General features: G+C 41.8%; 1 protein-coding gene across 2 annotated transcripts in view; it reads left to right on the top strand.

Annotated features, from left to right (window-relative positions):
- The window catches only part of GPRIN3 (GPRIN family member 3), a 66,437-nt gene extending 47,135 nt beyond the window's left edge, over positions 1–19,302 (top strand). For both annotated transcript variants that reach the window (XM_059923896.1, XM_059923895.1), the window contains exon 2: positions 15,764–19,302. In XM_059923896.1, the coding sequence (XP_059779879.1) occupies positions 15,878–18,229 (2,352 nt within the window). In that variant the 5' untranslated portion in view covers positions 15,764–15,877 and the 3' untranslated portion in view covers positions 18,230–19,302. The remainder of the gene's footprint in view (positions 1–15,763) is intronic.
- The last annotated feature ends 3,364 nt before the right edge of the window (positions 19,303–22,666 follow it).

Here is a 22,666-nt window from a genome sequence, read left to right as displayed (position 1 = left end):
CCTTAATCCAACCAAAATGCCGTTTAGGCACAATCACCTCTTGTATCCTGCCTTCTCTGGTTAACAATTTCTGTAATAAATTTCACAGTTGAGGGATTAAGCCTTAGAAATGATTCATTATGAAAAGAGTGAATATCAACGACACTAGCCTTTTGGAGGAGGGAGGAGAAAGGCCAGGCAGATGTGGTTGTAGAGGGGATGGGGTGGACATTTTAACACAGACCTACTTCCAGAAAGGTGCCCTCAAAGGGAAGTTTAGTGATATACTATTGAGGTGAATTGTTATCTTTTTAAAAACTGCTACACATTAAGCATGCTAGGCCACTGAAAAAAAGTCATTATTGCTCAGTTGAATAATTAACCAAATTTGCAGAGGAAATCCAGAAGCACCATTGCCACAGGAAGGATGAGAAGCAGGTGCCACCTACAATGGCCATCTTTGAAAAACAAAATTTGTACTGGAGTATTAAATATTGTCTTAAAAACCAGAAGAAATTTTTCTCTCGAGGAACTAATAACTAACTTAGAAATGTTTAGAGGATTCCTTCCAGGTGGGAATAAATTCTGCCATCCCACCTTCCTTCAACCTTGATAACGTGTATATCCAGCATACCTCAAAATTATACGCTTCTCCCTTTCGCCTTCCAACTGATTTGCCTTACAATCATTCAAGAGCTTCACTGTTTTTCTTACTTCCATAGCCAGCTTCTCAAGAAAGGTATAAATATTTAACAGCTGGCTCTCTGGGAGAAAAATACCCCTGAGATTTGGAGTTTGCCGGTGATGTCACTGATTACAGACTCACTGATTACAGAGATCCAGCACACTACTGCTTGTACGCCTGCTACTGCCATCTTTCGCCCCTTAGGTACCTTAGTAGTGGCTTCAGAATTTCTCTATCAAAGGGAATTGCAGGGCCACTGTAATTGCAAAGGGACGCTGCATATTAACTGCACTATTTTTATTGGATTATATGGGTTTGGAGTGAATTCAGGGGCATAGAGAGAGCAGTGGGGAGTAGCTAAAGCCCCCAACCCCAGTTCATGCCGTTCACCCACCTTTGGCAACAATCACCCATTAAACGTCTTCCGGTCCAGGCTTGGTCCCTGTTCTTTCATCATCTTGTCAACCTTCCCACCATCCTCCCCGTCACTCTGATTGGAAATCTTGGAATCATCCTTCATTCCTTCCCTCCCCTTGCTTCCCACGTGCCACCTCTGCCATAGTTTTCACGTCTCTTTTCTCTAACTACTAACAACGTTGATGGACTTCTCCCTACCTTCTACGTGGCAGTAACCTTGCAACTGATCTCCCTAACTGTGGATTCCTTTCGACTAGTCAGCGCGACTTGAAACGTGCTTCCTTTGTAAACTTTCTAATTGTCTCACTGGCCTGTTGGAAAAGCTCTGGTAGCTTCCTACTGCCCACCAAGAAACCCCAAATATGTCAACAAAGCCATTAAAGGTTTTCCAGTCTCACCTGATCTACCATATCAGCTTTTAGCTCCCAATAGCCACTTTTATGGAACTGCATACCAGTATTGGTTGTTTTACAGATAGCTCCCCATCTGATAAGGCAGGCGCGTACTAGCTGATAAACATTTTTAGTGACACTCCTGCATATGAGTACACTATGTTTAAATTTTCAGGACAACCCACTCTTCCTTGAATAACTGGTATATTTTCCCCATGTCTGCGTCTTTCTTTTTGTGTCTGTGTCTTTCCCCTTTGTACAGTTGAAATCTTCCCTGTCATTCAAGGTCTGACTCAAATTCGTGTAGCACTTTCAGACATTAACAAACAGAAAGAGGAGGTAATACGTCTTAAAACAAGAAGAGAGAAATGGCGGTGGCATGTAAATGGCTTAAACCAGAAGCCAGAGTCTACCTGGAGCCCAGGTAGGAAAGAATGTCAAGGACTGAGGAGGAGCAGTGATAAGCAATTCCTAGGAAAGCCATGTAAATGCTGTTGAACCAGAGATGTCAGGGCGATTGTAATCCTTCTAAGGCAGCAACGAAGAAGACTACCTCAATGGGGCAGGTTTAACCCCAGATTCCTTCCCAGGTATCTAGTGGAGTCTAATTGTATACTGGGGACTCGCGTGCAGAACTAGTTTAGATAAAGTAAAGAGCTGGTGTAATATCTGAAAACCCAGAGAGTGCCTCAAGATAAAACAAGGTCTGAAAGTGCAATGTTCGAGAAAAACATCCTTCCCATTTTTACACCACGAATACTCTTAGCAATGGGAAACCCAAGATTTTAACATGCGTTATAAAATAGGAAACCTCAGGGCTATGGAGTTTGATTTGGCAGTAATCGTGTTTCTCCATTCTTACTCTTCTTTACATGTTTTGCTAAGTTTTACACAGCTGAACCAAGACTATGTTTACAGGGTTTTAAAAGTACAAAAGAATAAAGTTTTAAAAATCACCCATAAAACTACTATATATTGACTCACCATTTTACACATTTCCTTCTAATATTTTTTTCTACATATGTATTTTCTCTAAATATTATATTAGATATAAATTTCTCGCAGCCTGTAGCATCACAACTTACTGATACAATTGATCAAAATTAGAGAAAATGAGGAATTATGAAAATGATACGTATATTCCTAAGATTTTTTTTCCTTCCAACTAAAACATTTGAATTTGCATCATTCACTAGCCTTTTGATACAGGGCAGATGTTTTCTTTGAGAATAGAACCACTAGTTGGAATTTTGTAACCTCTTTCTTATATAAACTCATAATGGACTCTCAATATTTTTCTACTTCAGTTTTGTTAAAGTGAAGCAAAGCATTTCTAATTAAGAATGTTAAGTGTTTACAATTATTTTCCCCTTTTATAGCTGTGTCACCCATTCCCAATTCAATCGCTCCTTTTTTGTAGTCACCCACCTTTGTCAAGTCTTCCCAAAGCATTCAACTTAGTTTCCAGGAAACAAAAACACTTTTTCCCTCAAGTTATCCTTTTAACGCAATACAGTTGTAGTCAGATGATGGGGTGACAAGAACAAGGGCAACTGGCACAGTCAAGTTCAGGAAGAGCTGCTGACTCTCGGTCTTAATACAATGTGAGTGACAGAAGCAGAGTCAGGCAGGACCGCCAGAGAGAGGGCTACCAGCTACAAGGTCCCATGAGTCGTGAGCCTCACCAGCAAAGCCTGCCTTGAGAGTGGAAAGCTCTTTAGCTGGGTGGGGTTAGGTAGAGAGCTTCTACTGTATAACCCTCCAGTGAGCTTCGTGGTTCACAAACACTTACCAGTCATTTTGTTTTCTTCCTTAGGCTCAGGTCCCAGAAGGAGAATTATAAGTAAGCTTAGTAGGACTTCAGGAGTGACAGAGAGTGGAAGTCAGAGGACTGGCGATTTAACAATAGGCTGGTCTGGAGGGACCGCATTGGGAAGGCGACACACGAGCAAAGACCTACAGAAGCCCTGTGCAATCCCTCCACCTGATTTCACTCCCCTGCCCTCCTACTCAGCTCCCGCTGCCACGCTAAGCTCTTCGCTCTTCCCCACAAGCTCCTGCCTCTGCACTAGTTGTGCCCTCTGCACCTGGAGAACAAAGGATGAGGCACAGTGTACAAGGTGCCGTTGGTACAACAATGAACAATCTACTACCAGAGACGAGAGATGGGACAATCACTTTGGGTTGATGTGATCAGAAAAGGTCTTAGGGAGATATTATCTTTCCAAAATGCTGTGCAGATTTTCCCCTCTTGCTGTCTTTAATGTGCATACATCATGAATTCATTTTTACCTCCCATTTTGTGCTCTTGGACGCAGTAGAGTGTGGGTTCAGACTCACCTGGATTTGAATTCCAACTGTGCTACTTACTGAATGTGCAACTTTGGTGAGCTGGATTTCTCTGAGCCCCAGTTTTCTCATCTGTAAAATAAAGATAATAACCCTCTTTGAAGCTTGCTGGAAGAAAAGTCAGTAACATACGAGGTCTGACAGATGATGAGAGAGGATATCACTGTTACAAGAGAAATGGATCAGATAGTGAAGGCCATTTTTTAAACTGTGCTAAGGAGCATGTGTCTTATTTTATAGGTAATGGGGAACCGTTAAAATTGTTTTGCACAGAGAAGTGACATAGTATATGTTTGTTTTAGAAAGACAACGTGAGCAGCAAGTGGAGGGTACGTTTTTCAGAACTGGCTAAATGAGACCAAGCAGTATGATATGGCACTGTTGTGAGATGTGATAAATTCGGTTAAGCCTGGTAGAGATAGCAGAGGTGGATTTGATAACTGGCAATTAAAATATGTTTTCTAAACTTTGTCTTAACATGTAGTTGATTCTCAAAATATCGGCAAAATAAATAAATTTTTCTTAATCATTTTCATTGATGGTTTGACCCATTTTCCCAGAGTTTGGCTTTAGGTCATCCTTGGATTTATTGTTTGAGGTATATATGATTTGAGGACCAACTGCTCAAGCTACCAAGAATAGGAAAGGAGGGAAAAAAAAAATCAACTGATAAAAAGGAGTCAGAGAGTCTGGGAAAAGAAACTTAAGTAAACTTTATTTTGTGGCCCAACAGACATCGCTTTAAAAAGCACTTGTCAGCTGTTGACTTTGAAAAATAATTACATCATCTAGCTTGAAGCTTGTAGATAACCAAAATGGATAAAGAAATTATGGTTTCTTTTTAACTGGTTGCATTCTGGGCTGATCTCCTTGCAGAGCAAAGAGCAGATGGAAAGAGTGTGGAAGGATAGATCGGCACAAATCCATCACCAGCGATAGAAAAGCTCCAGGGTGCAGGCATGTTCAGTTTTGCCTGGCGGGGGGGGCACCAGCTTTTAAATTTTTAATTATTTTTGAATAAGTAATACATTCATGTAGTTTAAAATTCAAAAAGTACCAAAGGATATAGAAGGAAAAGTCTTCCACCCATCCCACCCCCCAGGCACACAGCTACCTTCCTCTGATAGCAATTTCTTACTTACCCTTGCAGAGATATTTTATGTATATACAAGCAAAAGATATTCATTTTTCCCTTTTTAATACAGTTGGTAGCGCAGTAAACATACTGTTCTGTATCTTAGGGTTTTTTCTAACTATCATTGTGTTTTTGTTTTGTTTTATTTGTTGTTTTACTTAACAATATATTTTGGAGGCTATTCCATATCAATACATAAAGAATTTCGTTGTTATTAAATCCGGCTGCTTGTATATCATTATATGGAAGCGCCATAATTTTTGTAACTAACCACTCCCTATTAATGGACATTTAGATTACTTCTAATCTTTTGTTATTTCATGCAGTGAATAACCTTGTACATATATCAATTAGTACATTTATTTATTTATTTTACTCATAAGGTTACCTAAGGAGTACCTAAGGTGGAATTGTTGAGTCAAAGTGTATTTGACCTTGTATTTTTGACCAATAGTGCCAAAGTGTTCTCTATAAAAGTTGTATTAATTTACATTCTCAAAAAAACATTTGCATTCTCACAGGTAGAGTATGAAGAACACTATCTTTAACTTGAGAGCAGAAAACTGTATCGTTAATTCATGTGTACCTGGAGTAAATTCAAAGGGTCTCACATCAGCTCACAGGTATTCATTCTGAAGATGTTGCTTTCCATCCAAGGTGATACGTTTGTCTTCTAGATCAGTGGTTCTCAGCTGGGGACAGTTTGGCCTCCCAGGAGACATTTGGCAATGTCTGGGACATTTTTTTTTTTTTTAGCTTATTTATTATTTATTTATTTATTTATTTATTTATTTATTTATTTATTTATTTATTTATTTATTTATTTATTTATTTATTTATTTATTTATTTATTTATTTATTTATTTATTTATTTATTTATTTATTTATGGCTGTGTTGGGTCATCGCCTCTGTGCGAGGGCTTCCTCTAGTTGCGGCGAGCAGGGGCCACTCCTCATCGCGGTGCGCGGGCCTCTCACTATCGCGGTCTCTCTTGTTGCGGAGCACAGGCTCCAGACGCGCAGGCTCAGTAGTTGTGGCTCACGGGCCCAGCCGCTCCGCAGCATGTGGGATCTTCCCAGACCAGGGCTCGAACCTGTGTCCCCTGCATTAGCAGGCAGATTCTCAACCACTGTGCCACCAGGGAAGCCCTGGAGACATTTTTGATTGTCACCACTAGGAGGTGGAGGTGCTGCTAGGATCTAGTGGATAGAGGCCAGGGATGCTGGGAAACATCCTACAGGCACAGGACAGTCACCTGTCTTTCCTGCCCCACAAAGAGTTATCTGGTCCAAAATGGCGATAGTGCAGAGTAAGGACATCTGCCCTAGATCAATGTCTACATCCTGCTGATGGTATTAAATACATCTTTTACAAAGCTGAGGATCCCTGACTCTGAGACCTAAGGTCTGTGCCAAATAAAATAACAAGTCCTCTGTGCTTCTATAGTACATTTGGTTTTTGTTTCTTCTCCAACATTTATATTGTATTGAAATTAATGATTTATAGGAACTGTGAGCTCCTCAAAAATATGAATGTATCTTATTTATATCTGTATCCTGAATAGCCGGCACAAAGAAAGCACTCAGCTTATTAAATGAATGAATGGATGTAACAGTACTTTCTAGTTGTCTCAGTGTGACTTAAGGGATTATTTTATTTTTCTCTCGTTTCTTTTTTTTAAAATTAATTTATTTTTTATTTATTTATTTTTGGCTGCGTTGGGTCTTCGTTTCTGCACACTGGCTTTCTCTAGTTGTGGAGAGCGGGGGCTACTCTTCTTTGCATTACGCGGGCCTCTCATTGCTGTGGCTTCTCTTGTTGCAGAGCATGGGCTCTAGGCGCACGGGCTTTTGTGACACACGGGCTCAGTAGCTGTGCCTCGCGGGCTCTAGAGCGCAGGCTCAGTAGTTGTGGCACACGGGCTTAGCTGCTCCGTGGCATGTGGGATCTTCCTGGACCAGGGATCGAACCATGTCCCCTGCATTGGCAGGAAGATTCTTAACCTCTGTGCCACCAGGGAAGCCCTATTTTATTTTTAATCAAAGGCCATTTTTTTACTCTTATTTGCTCACTTTCTCCTAATTTCAAATGTCCAGTTTTCTTTAGACTGACGCAAGTAATTTTTTCTAGCCGACAGAGGAATTGTACCAGGAAGTGTCAGCTGAATAAGAAACATGGGCCTCTCCCCTGACTTAAACTTCTGTAAACTGTGGTTTATTACCACAGCATTAGTCACTTAATTATATACTAGCTTGCTCATTTATAGCTTCTGATTGAATTTGTCTCGTCTCCTCAAATGGATTGAAATCTCCTGAAGGGCAAAAATCAAAAATTGTAAGGACCTCAGTGAGACCTAACTTAGTACTTTACAGTCTATAAAGCAGGAGAGTGACAGGTTGTTTAATTCTCTCTCTTTTTTGTTAATCACAACTCAGACCAAACCCAAAGAAGATCCTGACGTCAGCAAAGAAACTCTTCCTTCTCAAGAGCACCCCAGATTCTCCCAGACACTCGGGTCCTCCTTGCTTACCAACAGCAGGAGAGCCAGGCGCAGGGCCCTGAGGGACCCGTCTGCTTCCTGACTTAGCCTTCTCCCACCTCCCCACCTCGTTCCCCAGGAGACAAGAGCCCCGACTGACCGTGCACAGCTCTCTTTTCACGTCTGTGTCCATCGCTGCACATGCTGTCACCAGACACTTTCCCAACTCAGCAGGACTAAAGGCCCCAGTGTGACTTGAGCTAAACACAGAAATCACTCGTAAGCTTTCCTCCCACTGCCCGCTAGCAGGAGTCTCCGCTTAGCGGCCCCCTCCAGGCCCACCACACCTGGGCAGGCACGGGGCCTGAAGGACAGCGGGTGGAGCCGAGGCCTTGTTTTAATGAGAAGCCCCTGGTGTGGGTGGGGAAGGGGCATCAGCGGACCAGCAAGGTCGGAGAGAACTAAGCAAGGGCAAGAATCCTTGCTTGGAAGGCTCAGTGGCGCTAAATAGATCCTGCAGAAAACTGGGCTGGGGGGCAGCTTTGATCCTATCTGAGTTTAAAATGCAAATACAAAAAAAATGCAAAAGCCGAACTGCTGGGTTTATTTCCAATAGCTTGTTGTTTAACTACCATTTAGCCCTGAGATCCTGTTGCTTTCTCTTTCCAATTAAAATAAGCTTGCAGTTGAAGACCTTCAAAGCTGAGTTGTGAGAGAAAAGGAAAACATTCAGATTTGAATATCTATCAGGCAAACCGAGTAAACGATAAGAGACAGCTTGATGAGGGAAGGTAAAGAAATAGCAAAACTTAAATATTTGAATCATCTCTTCCCTAGAAGAGTTCAAGTTTTAAAAATACCGATTTCAAGGCCTTTTTAAAACAGCAACTTTGATATCTAGCGATGAATTATCTCCACAGGTGAGGAGAGTGGAGCTATTGAGGGGTTAATTTTTGAAGGTTACTAAAACCTGAGTCGACTTTGCTGAGAAAGAACCCAAAAGGTCACATTTCCCACATGATCTAAAAAGAATAGAGCTCATTATTGTGTTTATTTTCAAGGTAGCTAAAACTTTCCTCTTCAAATGATAGTCTTTGGGCAGGGGTTTGGGAGAACATATAGTAAACTTATTTAAGTGTTAGAACGTATAATTTGGACTCTCTAGAAAGAGATTGCATAGTTTCTACCTTCTTAGGTAAATGATGCCAAAATAATAATTTTTAAGTAATAATAACTCCCGATTGTGTATCTGTTATTTTCCAAGAACCATGCAGAGTATTTAACTTATTTAAGCTCTATAACAACTCTTTGAGGCAGGTAAATTCCATTTTGTGACATTTTCCAATGCCTTAGACAAAAGGATACTAACGTGCAGCCTTGGAAAGGTTTCCAGACATGAACCTCCTAAAATTATCTGCAAACATGTATGTGTGTGTGCACATGTGCGTTTCTCTCGAGAGTCCATGGTTTTCGTCAGCTTCTCAGAAAACTCTGTGGCCCTTAAAACATCCAAATTGGATTAATCATTATGAAGATCAGGAACTTCTGGGTTGCCTAGTCTACCTCTATTAGCGTGAACAAGTAAATGGTTTCAAGGCTATGTTTTCTGAGTTTTCTCTTGTTTCCCTCATTGATGACGCTTCTTGCCCAGGTCCCTGAGTTTGCCTCCAGAAAACATGCCCGTCTCTGCCCTGTGTCAAATTGGTTAACAACCTGGACTCTGGAGCCAGATGGTCTGGATTTAAATCTGGTCTCTCCCACTTACTGCTTGCATGACTTTGCCTCAGTTTCCAGCTCTGCAAGGTGGAACTCAGAGTAGGACCGTGCCCCTAAAGTTGTTCTGAGGGTTAAATAAGTTCATGTAAAGAACAGTGTTTGGAATATAGAAAGCAATAAGTGCTTGCTGTACTGTGTGCTTCTAATCTGTTGTGAATTTAGAAGCCGTCTGTTCAAATCATATTTGACGAAAAGGGAGGATATATTTGGGGTCTTCATGCTTCTTAAGGCCCTTCTTACTTCTCGGTTTTTGCCCAGCCCTGCTTACCGTGGAATTCAGTGAGATAACAAGCCAGGTATTTGTTTTTCTAAAACACTGTGGAACAAAAGAAGAACTGAATAGGGAAGGGACGCAGTGTGTTTCTCACAAGCCTTTATTAAAGTAGCCATTATAACAAAGTCCACGACACTGTGTTGGCACTAAGCAAAGCAGCCGCCTGTCTCTTCAGCCCTCCTGATTTGCTTTAGATGCAGTTCGAAGGGAAGAACCAATTTTTTCAGCTGGTATCTTTGAAGAGTGCATTTGAGGCAGCTATTAGCGTGAGGGTATGATTTTTTTTAAAGAAAGAAGAAGCAACTGCTTTTCCCAGCCTGTGGGTGTTTCCTGGGATTGAATCACCCCCCCTTAAAACTAAACTGGCAGGATCTGCTGGGTTCAGAATGCAAATGATCCAGGCAAACGTTCCCAATTAAAGGAGGCAAATAAAATTGGATTAAATAGGATACCAGATGACAGTTTTTTCTTTATCCTTTTCTTGAGGATTAATAGTCTCTTAGGTTTCACCTCACTCTTCTCTAAGGGTCTTTGTACCATCCATCTGAAGGCTGCTGTCCGATGGGTGGAGACGGGGATACCAAGGTCCCTGTAACACTTTCCTAATGTCACTAAAGAGATTTGATGACATCCTGGCGCCCTCGTTCTAGCAGTGCAGCCGTTGTGAAGTGGGCGGAGGTAATTGCTGCCCACTGGATTATCACCATGACCTGCAGGGTATCAGCATCTTGCTGGTCCGGAACTGCCAAACCTCTCTCCATTCTTTCTGTCTAATGCTCTTCCCACCGGAGCAGCTTTGGAGCAAGTCACAAAGGGCTGAGATTCCCCGCTACCTGTCTTATTAAGCAAGGGTGTCTGTTATGAAAATAGGCAGCGTGGCAGCGTAGTGGAACCTAGTATTTTCAGAATGAGCAGAGGTGGTGTCAGCTTTCAACAAGCCGGGCTTTTCATAAAGTGACCAGTTATGAATGCCACTGTAGTCGCTGTTAGTACCATCCAGGCTGCTGCTAAGTTGCAAACGACTTACAAAAAGAAGTTTCCCTCTCCTTTGAAGATAGATGGATGATAGATGATAGATAGACAGATAGATAGATAGATAGATAGATAGATAGATAGATATAGATAGATAGATGACAGATAGATAGATACACATTTTTTTCTTTCCATTTTCTTTCCAGAGTTACAGATAATAAGGCAGCACATAGAAGGGGCCCAGGCATGACCATTCATTAGAATTCAGTTGAACTGGAATTAGATGTATTCAGCCTTGAGTAGGTGACTTAATCTCTGAACCTCAGTTTCCTTCCCTGTAAAAAGTCGTTCATGTGTACCCTGCAGGCTGGCTGCATTGCTGGAACAAGGCTTTAAATCTTGGCTCACAATTTTAAAGGCAAAAGCGCCAAAGGGACCTGCTGTCAAGAATCCAGTTCCCGTCAGACTTAAAGACAAACTCACTTCGAGATGCCAGTAGCTTCTGTGGGATCCATGCCCAGTTCAGAAAGAAGTCATGATGCTCCAGAGAGTCTTATAAGAAATTCCCTATTTGCTGATGCTGATGAGAAGACAAGGACTCCTCCTTTAGCAAACTTGAGTCACTCTCCTCTGAGCCCGCTTCTTAATTAGGCCTCAGCCTTGGGCTTCCCTGTCTGCCCTTCCAGAGTCCAGTGTTAGCAAGAATCCTGCTCAGCCGGTGTAGAGAGAATACTCCCACCCATGGTATCTGATCATTCTCAATATCCAGTCAAATTCCTCCTCCTTCACCATCCCCCAGGTGATAGCTGATCACCTGACCTGCCTTCTGCAATAATCCCCCTATCCTTGATGCCTCTTCTTAATCATTTTCCATCCACTGACAAACCTCCCCAACACAATCCTACCCCTTGGTTATAAATCCCCACACATTCTTGTGTACGTATTTGGAGTTGAGCTCAATCTTTCTGAACCTTCCTTATCATTTTAACAAGTATAAGAATAATTTTTTCTTTTAACAGAGATCAAAGCTTAAATATGAGGTTTTTTGAAGAGGCTAACACAGTGCCAAACTGTCCACAGAGGACTGAAAATTAGGTTGGGAAGTCTACTGTGTCAGTGCACTTAACAACAAAGCTGTCAAACTGAGCTGCCCATTGGAGCCGGGGTAAGTTATGTAAAGGAGTGAAGCAGGCTAGGTGACGAATGGGCAATCTGGAGTCGGGCGCGTCCCTGCCCTCTAGAGGGACCGCCCTTATCTTCGCCACCTAGTGTTGCTACCTGGAAATGCATACCTTCTGAGTGTTTTTTTTTTTTAAGAGAAGCAAGAAGAGAGAAATCTGGATTTTTATGAAAGATCAATTCAATGGACAAAGAAAGAAAAGAAAGGGGAGGAAAGAGGAAAAGGGCAAGGAGAGAGGGGAAGAGGAAGAGGAGGGAAGGGAAGGGAAAATCACACAGGACACACACACAGACCTGCAGAAGGAATTTATTCAGTCTGTGGAGCACCTGTTTGCAACCTCATTTTTAGGTGTTATTAAATCTTATCACAGTGGACTCCCATTGCTTTTAAAGACTTTTACTCCTCACTCTAAACCACCAAGTAATTACATTTTTTAAATGACCTATTTGTCCAACCTATTAGAGACTATATAGATTTCTGCTGTTTGGCTGGAGAGGAGAGGGGCAGATGAGGGAGGGCTGCTTCTTGAGCTTAAGCAGTCTTTCCGGGGCTCCTGGAGGTGCTGTGACAATTACAATAGCAGATATGTTTTGAGTAGTGTTGATTTCCTATCTACCCTTGAATCAAGAGATTTCGAATTACAGGTGATAGCCAAGCAATCTGGGCTTTTCTTCTTGATTCTTTTTTTTTTTTTTAATAAATTTATTTATTATTTATTTTTGGCTGCGTTGGGTCTTTGTTGCTGCGCACGGGCTTTCTCTAGTTGCAGCGAGCGGGGGCCACTCTTCGTTGTGGTGCGTGGGCTTCTCATTGCGGTGGCTTCTCGTTGCAGAGCACGGGCTCTAGGTGCGCGGGCTTCAGTAGTTGTGGCTCGCGGGCTCTAGAGCACAGGCTCAGTAGTTGTGGCGCACGGGCTTAGTTGTTCCGCAGCATGTGGGATCTTCCCGGACCAGGGCTCGAACCCGTGTCCCCTGCATTGGCAGGCGGATTCTTAACCACTGCACCATCAGGGAAGTCCCTCTTCTTGATTCTTGAATTGATGGATAATTTAGCCACTATTAACAAAGCAAATAAAAGAAAACATCCTTTCAAAAATAAACCAGTACAATCAGCTCTCTGTGGGAAATGGGGGTAAACTCAGTGACTTCTGAGAGTTTAATGAAGTCCCTCATCTTTTCTAAGTCTTTCAACTTTCAGTTGCTGAACTCTGAGGTGCTCGTATTTTACAGTCCTCTTTGGCAAGCCAGGTTTCTTGGCTCCAGCCGAATAACACAGGAGATGTTCTGTCCTCCTAGGTTTATTAGACCTTCCAGCTTTTTGTAGCAGGTGGCCAATGTACTTGTTTTTAATTGTCTAGACCTGGATTACAGATACATAAAATCTCAAAGATAAGATACAACCATGTTCTTATTTCTAAAAATAGCACTCTTTTAAATTGTGTTTTCATTAATATTTCATGCCATGGGTTAAATTTTTTTATTATTTCGAAGTTTGGCAGGGCTTAATAATGGCCATTTTGGAGGGAAATGGAATCAATTAACACCTTTTTGTGCGCAAGACCCTGCACTGTGTCCTGTGGAGTGAACAGAAAAGAATCAATAAGCTAGTTCCCTTATCTCCTGAGACTTGAAGGACTTTGGGAGAAATGAGGCATTTATACAAGTAACAGCAGTACAAAAACAGTACATAAAAAGCACAATACAAAGGACGCAGATGACCATAGCTGTAGGATTTTGAAAAGAGAGAGAGACTATGGGCTTTAAGTGGGGCTTTGAAGAATGGGTAGGCTTTCTGAGGATAAGGGGCTCAGAGAGAGGACTAAAGGTACAATAAAGACAGGTGCAAAGGAGGGAGAGGAAAGATGGGGGCTTGCGCCACAACAAGTGATTGCAATAGAAAACTCCAGAAAGGAAGAAATGGAATATAAACCTGGGGACATGGTTTGAATGAGCAGAAAGCTGTCAAGACCAAGAATATTTAACCCATTAATATGAATAATGAAGTTAGAAGGAAGAGCTGGTTTGGGGAAGAAGATAAGTGGGATTAATTGTTAGATGTCATATGATAGATCAGCCAAATAACATTGAACCAAAATATAAAATTATTTATTTTCAAAATCTGGGCCCAACCAGATTTGCCTTTGCCTTACTTTGACCCTAAAGCTGAAGTTAAGATTGTGCTGTTTGATTTATTATCCAACACATGCAAAACAGTAGGATCTTTGATTTTTGGATCTGGAGGAGTCCTTAGAAATCACATAATTCATTTCACCAATGAGTTAATTTGGGGTGCAGAAAGATTAAGTGATTCCCATGAGGTCACAGAACCTATGAGTGATAGAGGTAATATTAAAACAGTCATCTACTAATTTCTGAACCATTGCTGGAGTCTGGTTTTCCTTTCTAAAAAGTGTTTATGCATGAACACACATGAATAAATTTTCATAAATACTTTAAAAAATTCAGATATACTTTTTAAAATATACTTTTAAAATCCAGAATACTTTTGGATACCTCCATCTCTTTTTCCCTGTTTCCAAAGTCATCACACGCCCTCCATTTACCACCTAATATGTCTCATTCTGTATATTTTTAGAATTTATGTAATCATACACAAACATATCTGTATACACCCACATAACACAAACATATGTAGTGTTTTAGGTCATTGTTTTACAGAAATGAAAACATATATATTCTTTTCTGTACCTTGCTTTTCTCATTCAACCATACCTTGGGGAAATTTCTCCCAAGTGAAAAGTTATAGTCTAATTAACTATTTATTTTAATGGTTGTATAATGCTCTACCATAGAACTTTGTCATGATTTAGTCTGCCTTTCCACCTAATCAAGGAGATCAGTTTATTCTGAATTTTTTGTCTCTACAAATAGTACTTCAGTAAACATACTTGTATGTATAGCTACATATGCTGGTATTTTATTTCTATGGATAGGATCACTGGGTCAAGGACGTGTGTATTTTTAGTTTTAAAAGCTAAACTGCTTCCCTAAGAAAGCTGCAACAATACACATTTGCACATACAATTAATGAAAATACTTCCCTTCACTCTATCTCCCCAGGACATGGTGTTATAACATTTTTTTTTTAAGTTTTTGCAAGTGCAATTGGTGTAGAGTAAAATCTCATTGTTACTTTATTTGCATTTCTTTGAGTACAAATGAATTTGATCATCTTTTCATAAGATTGTTGGCTATTGGATTTCCTATCTTGCAAACTGTTCCTTCATATTCTTTATCCATTTTTCCAGTGGATTATTTTGTCTCCTTGTACGTTTTTAAGAGCTTCTGCTATACTACAGATATTTTTGCCTGTCCTCTAGGGTTGCAAACATTTTTAAACCTATCGCATCTGTTCGTCATCTTTTGCCATGCAAAAGTTTTGTCATTTTTTAAGTCACCTATGCTGATGTTTTCTCTCATAGTTTTTGTATTTTCTGCCTTGCCAAAAGAAGCCTACCTACCCTGCCCCTAGATTATATTTATGATCCTACATTTTCTTAACAGGATTATTTATTTAATTAATTATTTTCTATTTTAACCTTTCATCTCTCTAAGTCCATCTAAGATTTATTTTTGGAATTGGTGTAAGATAAAGATCTAGTTTTCTTTTCTTCTGGTTGAATAGTTTGCCAGCCCCTTATATGAAATAACCCATCCTTTTGTCACCAAATTGAAATGCCTTTTTTGTCATATATTAAATCCTCATTTATATCTGGATCTATTTCTAGATATTCTATTCCACATATCTGTTTAGGCCTATTTCAATACTTATTCATTTGATTACAGTAGCTTTATAGGATTTTCTCATATCTGGTAAATCGGATTACTCAAATGAGGTAATTATCAAGTGCATAGGTAAATACGTTAAAAACCTATTTGCTAGACAGCAATGGGATGCAAGCAGAAACTAATATATCAAAATAATACCTGTATAATTAAAATAATTTTTCCAGAATCTTTCTTCCCAACATCTATTTTTATATCAACAGATATGGGAAGAAAAGTTTTCATGGGCTTATGAGATCTTATACAAGTGACAATTTGGTGTAGTTTCAATCCGCAAATACTGTACTGTATTAATGGTACTGTTTCCTTGATTCACAGATTGGTCCTTCAGAGGAACCATCTCTGATTGCATCTTCACTCTGAGCTACGACTGCTTCCCAGTGGGAGCGCTGCTGCGGGGAGAGCTCTGAGATTTTCCCGAAGAGAAATTCCATGGGGACTGTACCTGACCCTCTGAGATCGGCTAAAACTTCCCTGATTGCAGCTTCTGGAAAAGAAGACGACCTAGGAGAGGTTCAGGCTGCTTCACCTCGGCCTCAACCAGCCCTCCTGGGTAGGAGGAACACCAATGGCCTTTCCGGCACTCCTGCAGAGCCAGACCTCAGTCCCAGGACAGCTGCTGAGGCCCTGATGCAGGCCACTGAGCATGAGACCACACAGCCAGCCATGTCGTCTGCTGGCATTGTCAGTGAGGTGGGGAAAGCATCTCCCACGCTCAACTCTCCCGGCAATACCCAGCTGCCAGGGAGCGGGGAGCCCGCAGCACCGGCCCCACGTTCTGCAGCAGGAAAGGATCTGATACAGGTAACATTTACCGCGCCAGCCAATCAGCACGCCCACCCGGCCGTCCCAGGGGACCAGCCCAACTCCAGCCTCCCATCAGGACCTGAAGACACCCTGGTGGAACCACAGAGAACTGCGGATGGAGAACAAGCCGAGAAGTCAAGTTGCCCGGTGGCAGGGGTCGGCGGCAAAGATCAGGTGCCCCCTTGTTTTCCTTCTCAGGAAACAATCCAGGGAAGCGTGCGACCTGCAGATACAGCAGCCAAGGCGTTCAGTCCTGCCCCCGCTCCCGTAGGTGGACCTGAAGGGGAAAGGCGGCAAGCCGTTTGCGGTGCCCAGACGAGGTCCTGTGACCCTCCAGCCGGAGAAGTTAGATGTTCGGAGAACAAACCACCCTCTCCCACGACCTCAGACCCCCAGGCCGTGACTTCGGTGGCACCTCAAGCATCCCGCCTCCCTAGCGGAGGGTCCACGTTTCCTCCGGATCCGGAGAAGATGCTGCCGCCAGCCCAGCCTCAGGGGTCAAGGTTCAGAGAAGCGAGCACGATGACCAACCAAGCTGAAAATGAGATCAAGCAAGCTCCGCCCAGGGCTCAGCAAGACGCTGAGGTGCAGGCGGTGGCGAGTGTCGAGAGCAGATCCGTGTCCACCAGCCCCGGCATTCTCACTGCGTTCTTAAAGGAAAGCCCCGCTCCAGAGCCGCTCCAACAAGAGCAGCTGCGTGTCGTCTGCCGCGGCAGTGGCCGCCTAAGCCGCACATTGGAGCTGTGTGCAAGCACCCCAGCCCCCCGGGAGGCGGGTCGGTGCCTTGGCACCACGCCAGAGGTGCACATCCAGCCAGCCGCAGCTGTTTCTGCAGCTTTCCGCGGGGAAGGTACATCAGGGAGCCTACCGGCTGAGGTCCTTAAAAGCGCATCAACCAATGTGGCATCCAGCAATGCTCAGGCTACACGTGAAGAAGATGGGAGGTCAGCAGGAATGACCCAGGTGGGGCAAGAGCCCGCCTCTAGGCAGCTTTGGGGTACGAATTCTACCTCCCTGAAAGCCAGCCTCGGTGACCAGGTTTCTGTCAGTGCAGGATGTCAAGCTGAAACAAGTCACGGATTAGGGAAATTTGAAACGAAGCCATCTGAGTTTGCAGCGGAAACCACCAATGGCCACACACCAGACCCAGACTGGAAACTCTCCAACTCTTGTGGCCCTGCCAGCAGAGCTGACCAGTCAGGGAACTTGGATCTCACGAATCAAGGGGACGCAAGAGAGAAGAAGCTTGCATCTCCTCAGATAGTAAGAGAACAAGGATCTCCTGGCATCGATATCCTGGACCCGAGGGCAAGGGCAGAGGCCAAGAGCGTACTGCTCAATCCTAAATCTCCAGAAAGTAGAGGCACCGCCCCAGCGGCGAGTCCTACACCCTCCCCGGTTAGAAGGAGCCAGGAGGGCAGCGTGGAAGAAAACAGACAGCCCAAGACAGCCACTAGCCTAAGCCTGCCGTCTGACTCGATGGGGGACTCCAGTCCCGGTTCTGGCAAGAGAACCCCTTCTCGCTCCGTCAAAGCCAGTCCCCGCCGGGCCAGCCGGGTCAGCGAGTTCCTCAAGGAGCAGAAGTTAAACGTGACGGCAGCCGCCGCCCAGGTGGGACTCACCCCGGGAGAGAAGAAGAAGCACCTGGGTGCTGACTCCAGGCTGCAGTTGAAACAGTCCAGGCGTGTCCGGGACGTGGTGTGGGACGAGCAGGGCATGACCTGGGAGGTGTACGGCGCTTCCCTGGACCCAGAGTCCCTGGGCGTCGCCATCCAGAACCATTTACAGCGACAAATCAGGGAACACGAGAAATTAATCAAAGGTCAAAACAGCCAGAGCCGGAGATCCATCTCCTCGGATACTTCTTCAAATAAAAAGCTCAAAGGCAGGCAGCCCAGTGTTCTGCAGACCATGTTGCAGAACTTTCGAAGGCCCAACTGCTGCGTTCGTCCCGCTCCTTCTTCTGTGTTAGATTGAAAAGGAACATGTACGGGAGCCCTTGTATACTTTTACGGTCTTCATAGATATCCCTCTGTCTATGTCAAAGCTTACTTAGTGTTTTCTGAGAGACCAGGAAGAGAAAGCATTAACTTGAGGAAACTGCTATTAAGGATCGTGGCGTCCTTTGATTGGGGGTCCATAAATAATACATCATTTCAGTTTGAAAGAAAGAAAAGAAGCAAGCTTCACTGACGGTTTACGACCTTAATTAAGAGGAAATAACATTCAGTGGGTTTTTTAATATGATGTTGCTTATAGAATAACATGATCATTACACGTGTCATTTTGTATTACTCACTCAATTTATCACACTGTGGCATTTGCATTAAAATCCCTGCTTTATATTAAAAATAGCAAAAACACTCTTAGCAAAAACACGGTTATACTTTCTAGTCCATTGCAATAAGAATGCTGATACCACACAAAATTCAAGTAGGTGATGAGAAGTATCATGTAAAAAATGGAAACAAATTTGACTCATTCCTCGGCCAGAAGATAATAAATAAAAGCATTTAAATGCATAAAATGCCAAATATGAAGTAATATTTGTAAACATCTGCAGATAACCCTTTTTATGAACCTTGTTATACCCGTTAATAAACGTAAGAAAGTCATATTAGGAAAAAAATTAGCACAGCATTTGACTATGAATACCGCCCACATAAAACATGAATTTATGTATACACATTTTCCTGCACTGAAGGAAAGGGTCATCTCTGTGATTGTAACTAGATTAAATTCATATTTCCTTACCCTAGAGGAAGTACGTGTGACTGAATTCTTGAAGAGAGTCCTCAAATTATTGATAATACTAAATTTTATGTTGTTCAGGTGTTCTCCGATGACATTCTACTGAGAAAGTTATGGTTCTGGTAAGGAATTATAAATAGCCAATTACCAAACACTTTTTTCTGTGTTGAAAAAAAGAAAGCCTCCTGAGTAACAAAAACAAGAGGTTTAACTGAGACTCCTATAAACAGGATTCATTTTTTGTTTTTGTTTTGATTTGGTTCAGTAGCTTCTCATAGAAAATGTAGTCAAATAGAAATGAACTCACTGTTTTTGTATTTAGACTAATATCGTCTAATTACTTAAGTCTAATCTGTGGTAAAAAGGTAACCTCTGCAAGCCTCTTGATTTTAAGAGAAATACCATCATATCTCATCCTTCAAACCCAATAAAAGAAGCCGCCTTTACAAAAACATGGTTTGAGCTTTGGGTGGGCTTGGTCCTTGAGAACACAGGCACCTGTTTGAGCTGAGCCCTCAGCTGTCTCCATAGGGGAGCGTGTCCCTGGGGTCCTTGAGTGCTCTGCAGGGCACTGGGCTGGGGTGACCAACAGTGGCTTGAGTCAGGGTAGTGAGGAAGAGGGGAGTGAGCGAGGGTCCTTGAAAGGCTTCCCCTCCTGGACCTGCAGGGAGGTTGCTGGTTTCCACCTTGCTTTTAGAAAATCTCTGTTAGAGGTTGGAGGGACATTGGCTGCCTTCTCTAAACGCACTGCCCTTGATGAGCCAGAAAAGATTGACTGGCCGTGTATTCTCTCTCCAGAGATTCATAAATGCCATTTGTGCGGTAAATGCACAGTTTCTGTTTTGGCTTTTTTTTTTTTTTTTTTTTAATTCTCTTTTGAAGATTCTGAATCTATGGGGGTGCGGGGATCTCATACGTAAACTTTAACGCCACAAGGTACACTGGACATAACCTAAATTACTAAATAGCCATTGATTCCTTTCAAAGCCACTGGACTGTCGATGAAGCCTGTATCAGTAGACCAGTCACAGCATTCTCAGAGCCGGAGAATGGCGATTAGAGTTGTTAGACTTGAAACTTACAATGAATTTTTTAATAGAGCACATGTTTCAGTTTCTTACCAATTGGCCTCTAGTAAGAAAGCTATCTAAAGTAGAAATTACCATCAAATTAGCCGTCAAATTCTTATTAGTGAATTGAGCCTAAAACTCTCTTTTGACCTTAAATACCCATGTGTCGTAGTGTTCATGTCACTTCTGTAGAAGATGCCTTTGCCAGTATGTAACCTCCCTCCTCTCTCGCTCACTGACTGTCTCCCTCACACGTGCTGTGTACACACGGAGAACACCTTCTGTACACAGTGGCAGCTGTCAGCAGTACCCGTTCCAGACGGGCGGGCCCCAGGTCACCCTCTGCTCTGAACTGGCTGGAACAGGCTGTTCCCTGCATTAAAATAGGAGGAGGAAAGGAAGAATTCAGCATCTGGTAATAATATTTTGTTTTCATGAGTTTGGAGTAACCACATGATTTATAAATAGTAAAAGGAAACAGAGACCGAAGAGAGTTGTAGGCATTTGTCACACATTAAAAATAAATTAATAAAAAAATAAATAAATTAATAAATTAATTAATTAATAAAATATAATAAATTAAAACTGAATTTGGTGTTGTAGATATGGCCCTCAAATTAAAGCGTAATGTGTGATGGAGTCACTTTAGCTGACTTTCTTTGGGACTGAAACTAACCTTTACTTCTTAATCTTTCATTTTTTACTTTCGATCTTTACCACACTCTAAAGACTGTCACAAAATGTTATGAAAGCTTTCTTCTCGCTTGCTGAATCTTATAGAAGGAACAGCTTTGAAAAACAAGTCACAGAAATAGCTCGTTCAGTGAACAGGAGCCTGTTTAAGACCGCAGTGTTTCTGCATTATGATCCCCCAAGGACCCTCAGGACAAAACCTTGATTTGAAAATGTTCTTTCACTTCGATCTGTGACACAGCATACACATTCAGGACATCATTTGTGGTTCCTTAGGTTCATTCAACAAATGAAGTTTCAAAATAATTTTCATGGCAGACTTTTTGAACTTGTTCTTCTTTTCCTTACCTGCATGATACACATCGGGTTGAAAGCTGTTTTTCTCCTTAATTTCTTTTAGTTATGTTTTGGTCCTTTTTAATGCATTTTAGTTGTTGAAATAAATGGAGGAGATATTTTATTAAGTAAATAAGTTTAAGATATTTTTTAAACCAGTAGCAAAAGAAAGATAAGTTCAAACATCTAAATGTTTAAAATGTGAAGATGCTTACCCAGCGAATATTAGGATTTTTAATTTAAATATTGATTTTTCTATCTTTCTGACTATACGAAAAATGGGATCGCTTCAACTGTCATATCTATGTATCTTCCGTGCTTTTCTAATTATGTCTTTCTGGATTATTACCCTTGATGCCGCAGACCAACTACTTTATGTACAGTAAAATCCTAATTAAGCTTTGTGTTTTGGATCAGTGGTATAAGTTAAACATTTTGTTAGGTCAAGGTTAACCAGAAACCTTTTTATTTGCATCCAAAATTTATAAAAATATTTATAAAAAATATTACTGTGTTTTCCTACCTTGCCAAGTCAGCTATATTGACTACAATTTGATTTTTGATGACGTTTAATCTTTAGAGTTGTCTAATATTTATTATTTTGGATACCATTGTTCTCCATGTTATAGGTTAAATATCATAATTGAAGTAAATTGGACCAAATATGCATGTGTAACATATACCTAGAGGTTGAATTTTGGAACCAAATTCTTAATAAGAGCTTATCTTAAAGTAGACAGCAGAAGAGGAAAACAGCTTTGGGTTGCATTTCAGAGTATTAAGGTTTTATAGTTCCTAGCTTATTCTAATGTTCTTCCTCTCATCTCTAGGAGTTCCTATCATTTGGGGAATACCTGTATATATACCACATGAAGACTAGAATACGATGTGACTTTAAAATTTGTTTACAGAGGACATATATGAGTATGCTGTTAATGTAAATTGCTTGGCTCTGTTGTATCCACTTCGTTACTGTTTTGCTGCCAACATGTGAGAAATTGTCTTCTCTTCCTCCTACATATTGTGCAAGTGTTAAAAAATTTGTCCATTTCTAGTACCACATAATTTACCACATCCCTCGTCTACTTTTGAAGAATCAGTATAAAGAAAAACAATACATTAGGGTAAGGTTTGCATATATGTATATGTGTTTTTACTGAAAATTGGGCACTTGGAGCCTTGTGTAGGCCTCTATCTGTCTGACTTACTAATCATCTACAATGCTGCCATGGAGATGGCGCTGTTTACTCTCTCCAGCTTTGTCCTAAGTGGTATTTGAGAAATGAAGCCTGTGAACTTCCCTTTGTGATAGTAATACTATGAACTCGGCAGTATCTTGGATAAATGAGCTGACCGTCTTGTCTCTACCCCTGTTTTGTCTACACCGTGAATCAGAAGTCTTGCCCACGTCTGCCGCAGTGTTTGCTATTTTATATTCATATCTGAGCATTTTGTTTTCTGTTAGCAATGTTCTTTGATTCCATGTGTGGCCCCTTTGGGTTGAATCTCTCCACAGGTGGGTCACCTGCTGCCACCTGGCAAATAACAGGTGATAATGCCGAAT

The sequence above is a fragment of the Balaenoptera ricei genome, chromosome 5, assembly GCF_028023285.1.
Source record: "Balaenoptera ricei isolate mBalRic1 chromosome 5, mBalRic1.hap2, whole genome shotgun sequence".
NCBI lineage: Eukaryota > Metazoa > Chordata > Mammalia > Artiodactyla > Balaenopteridae > Balaenoptera > Balaenoptera ricei.
The sequence above is the reverse complement of the archived record's forward strand: the minus strand, read 5'-3'. Positions and strand labels throughout refer to the sequence as shown.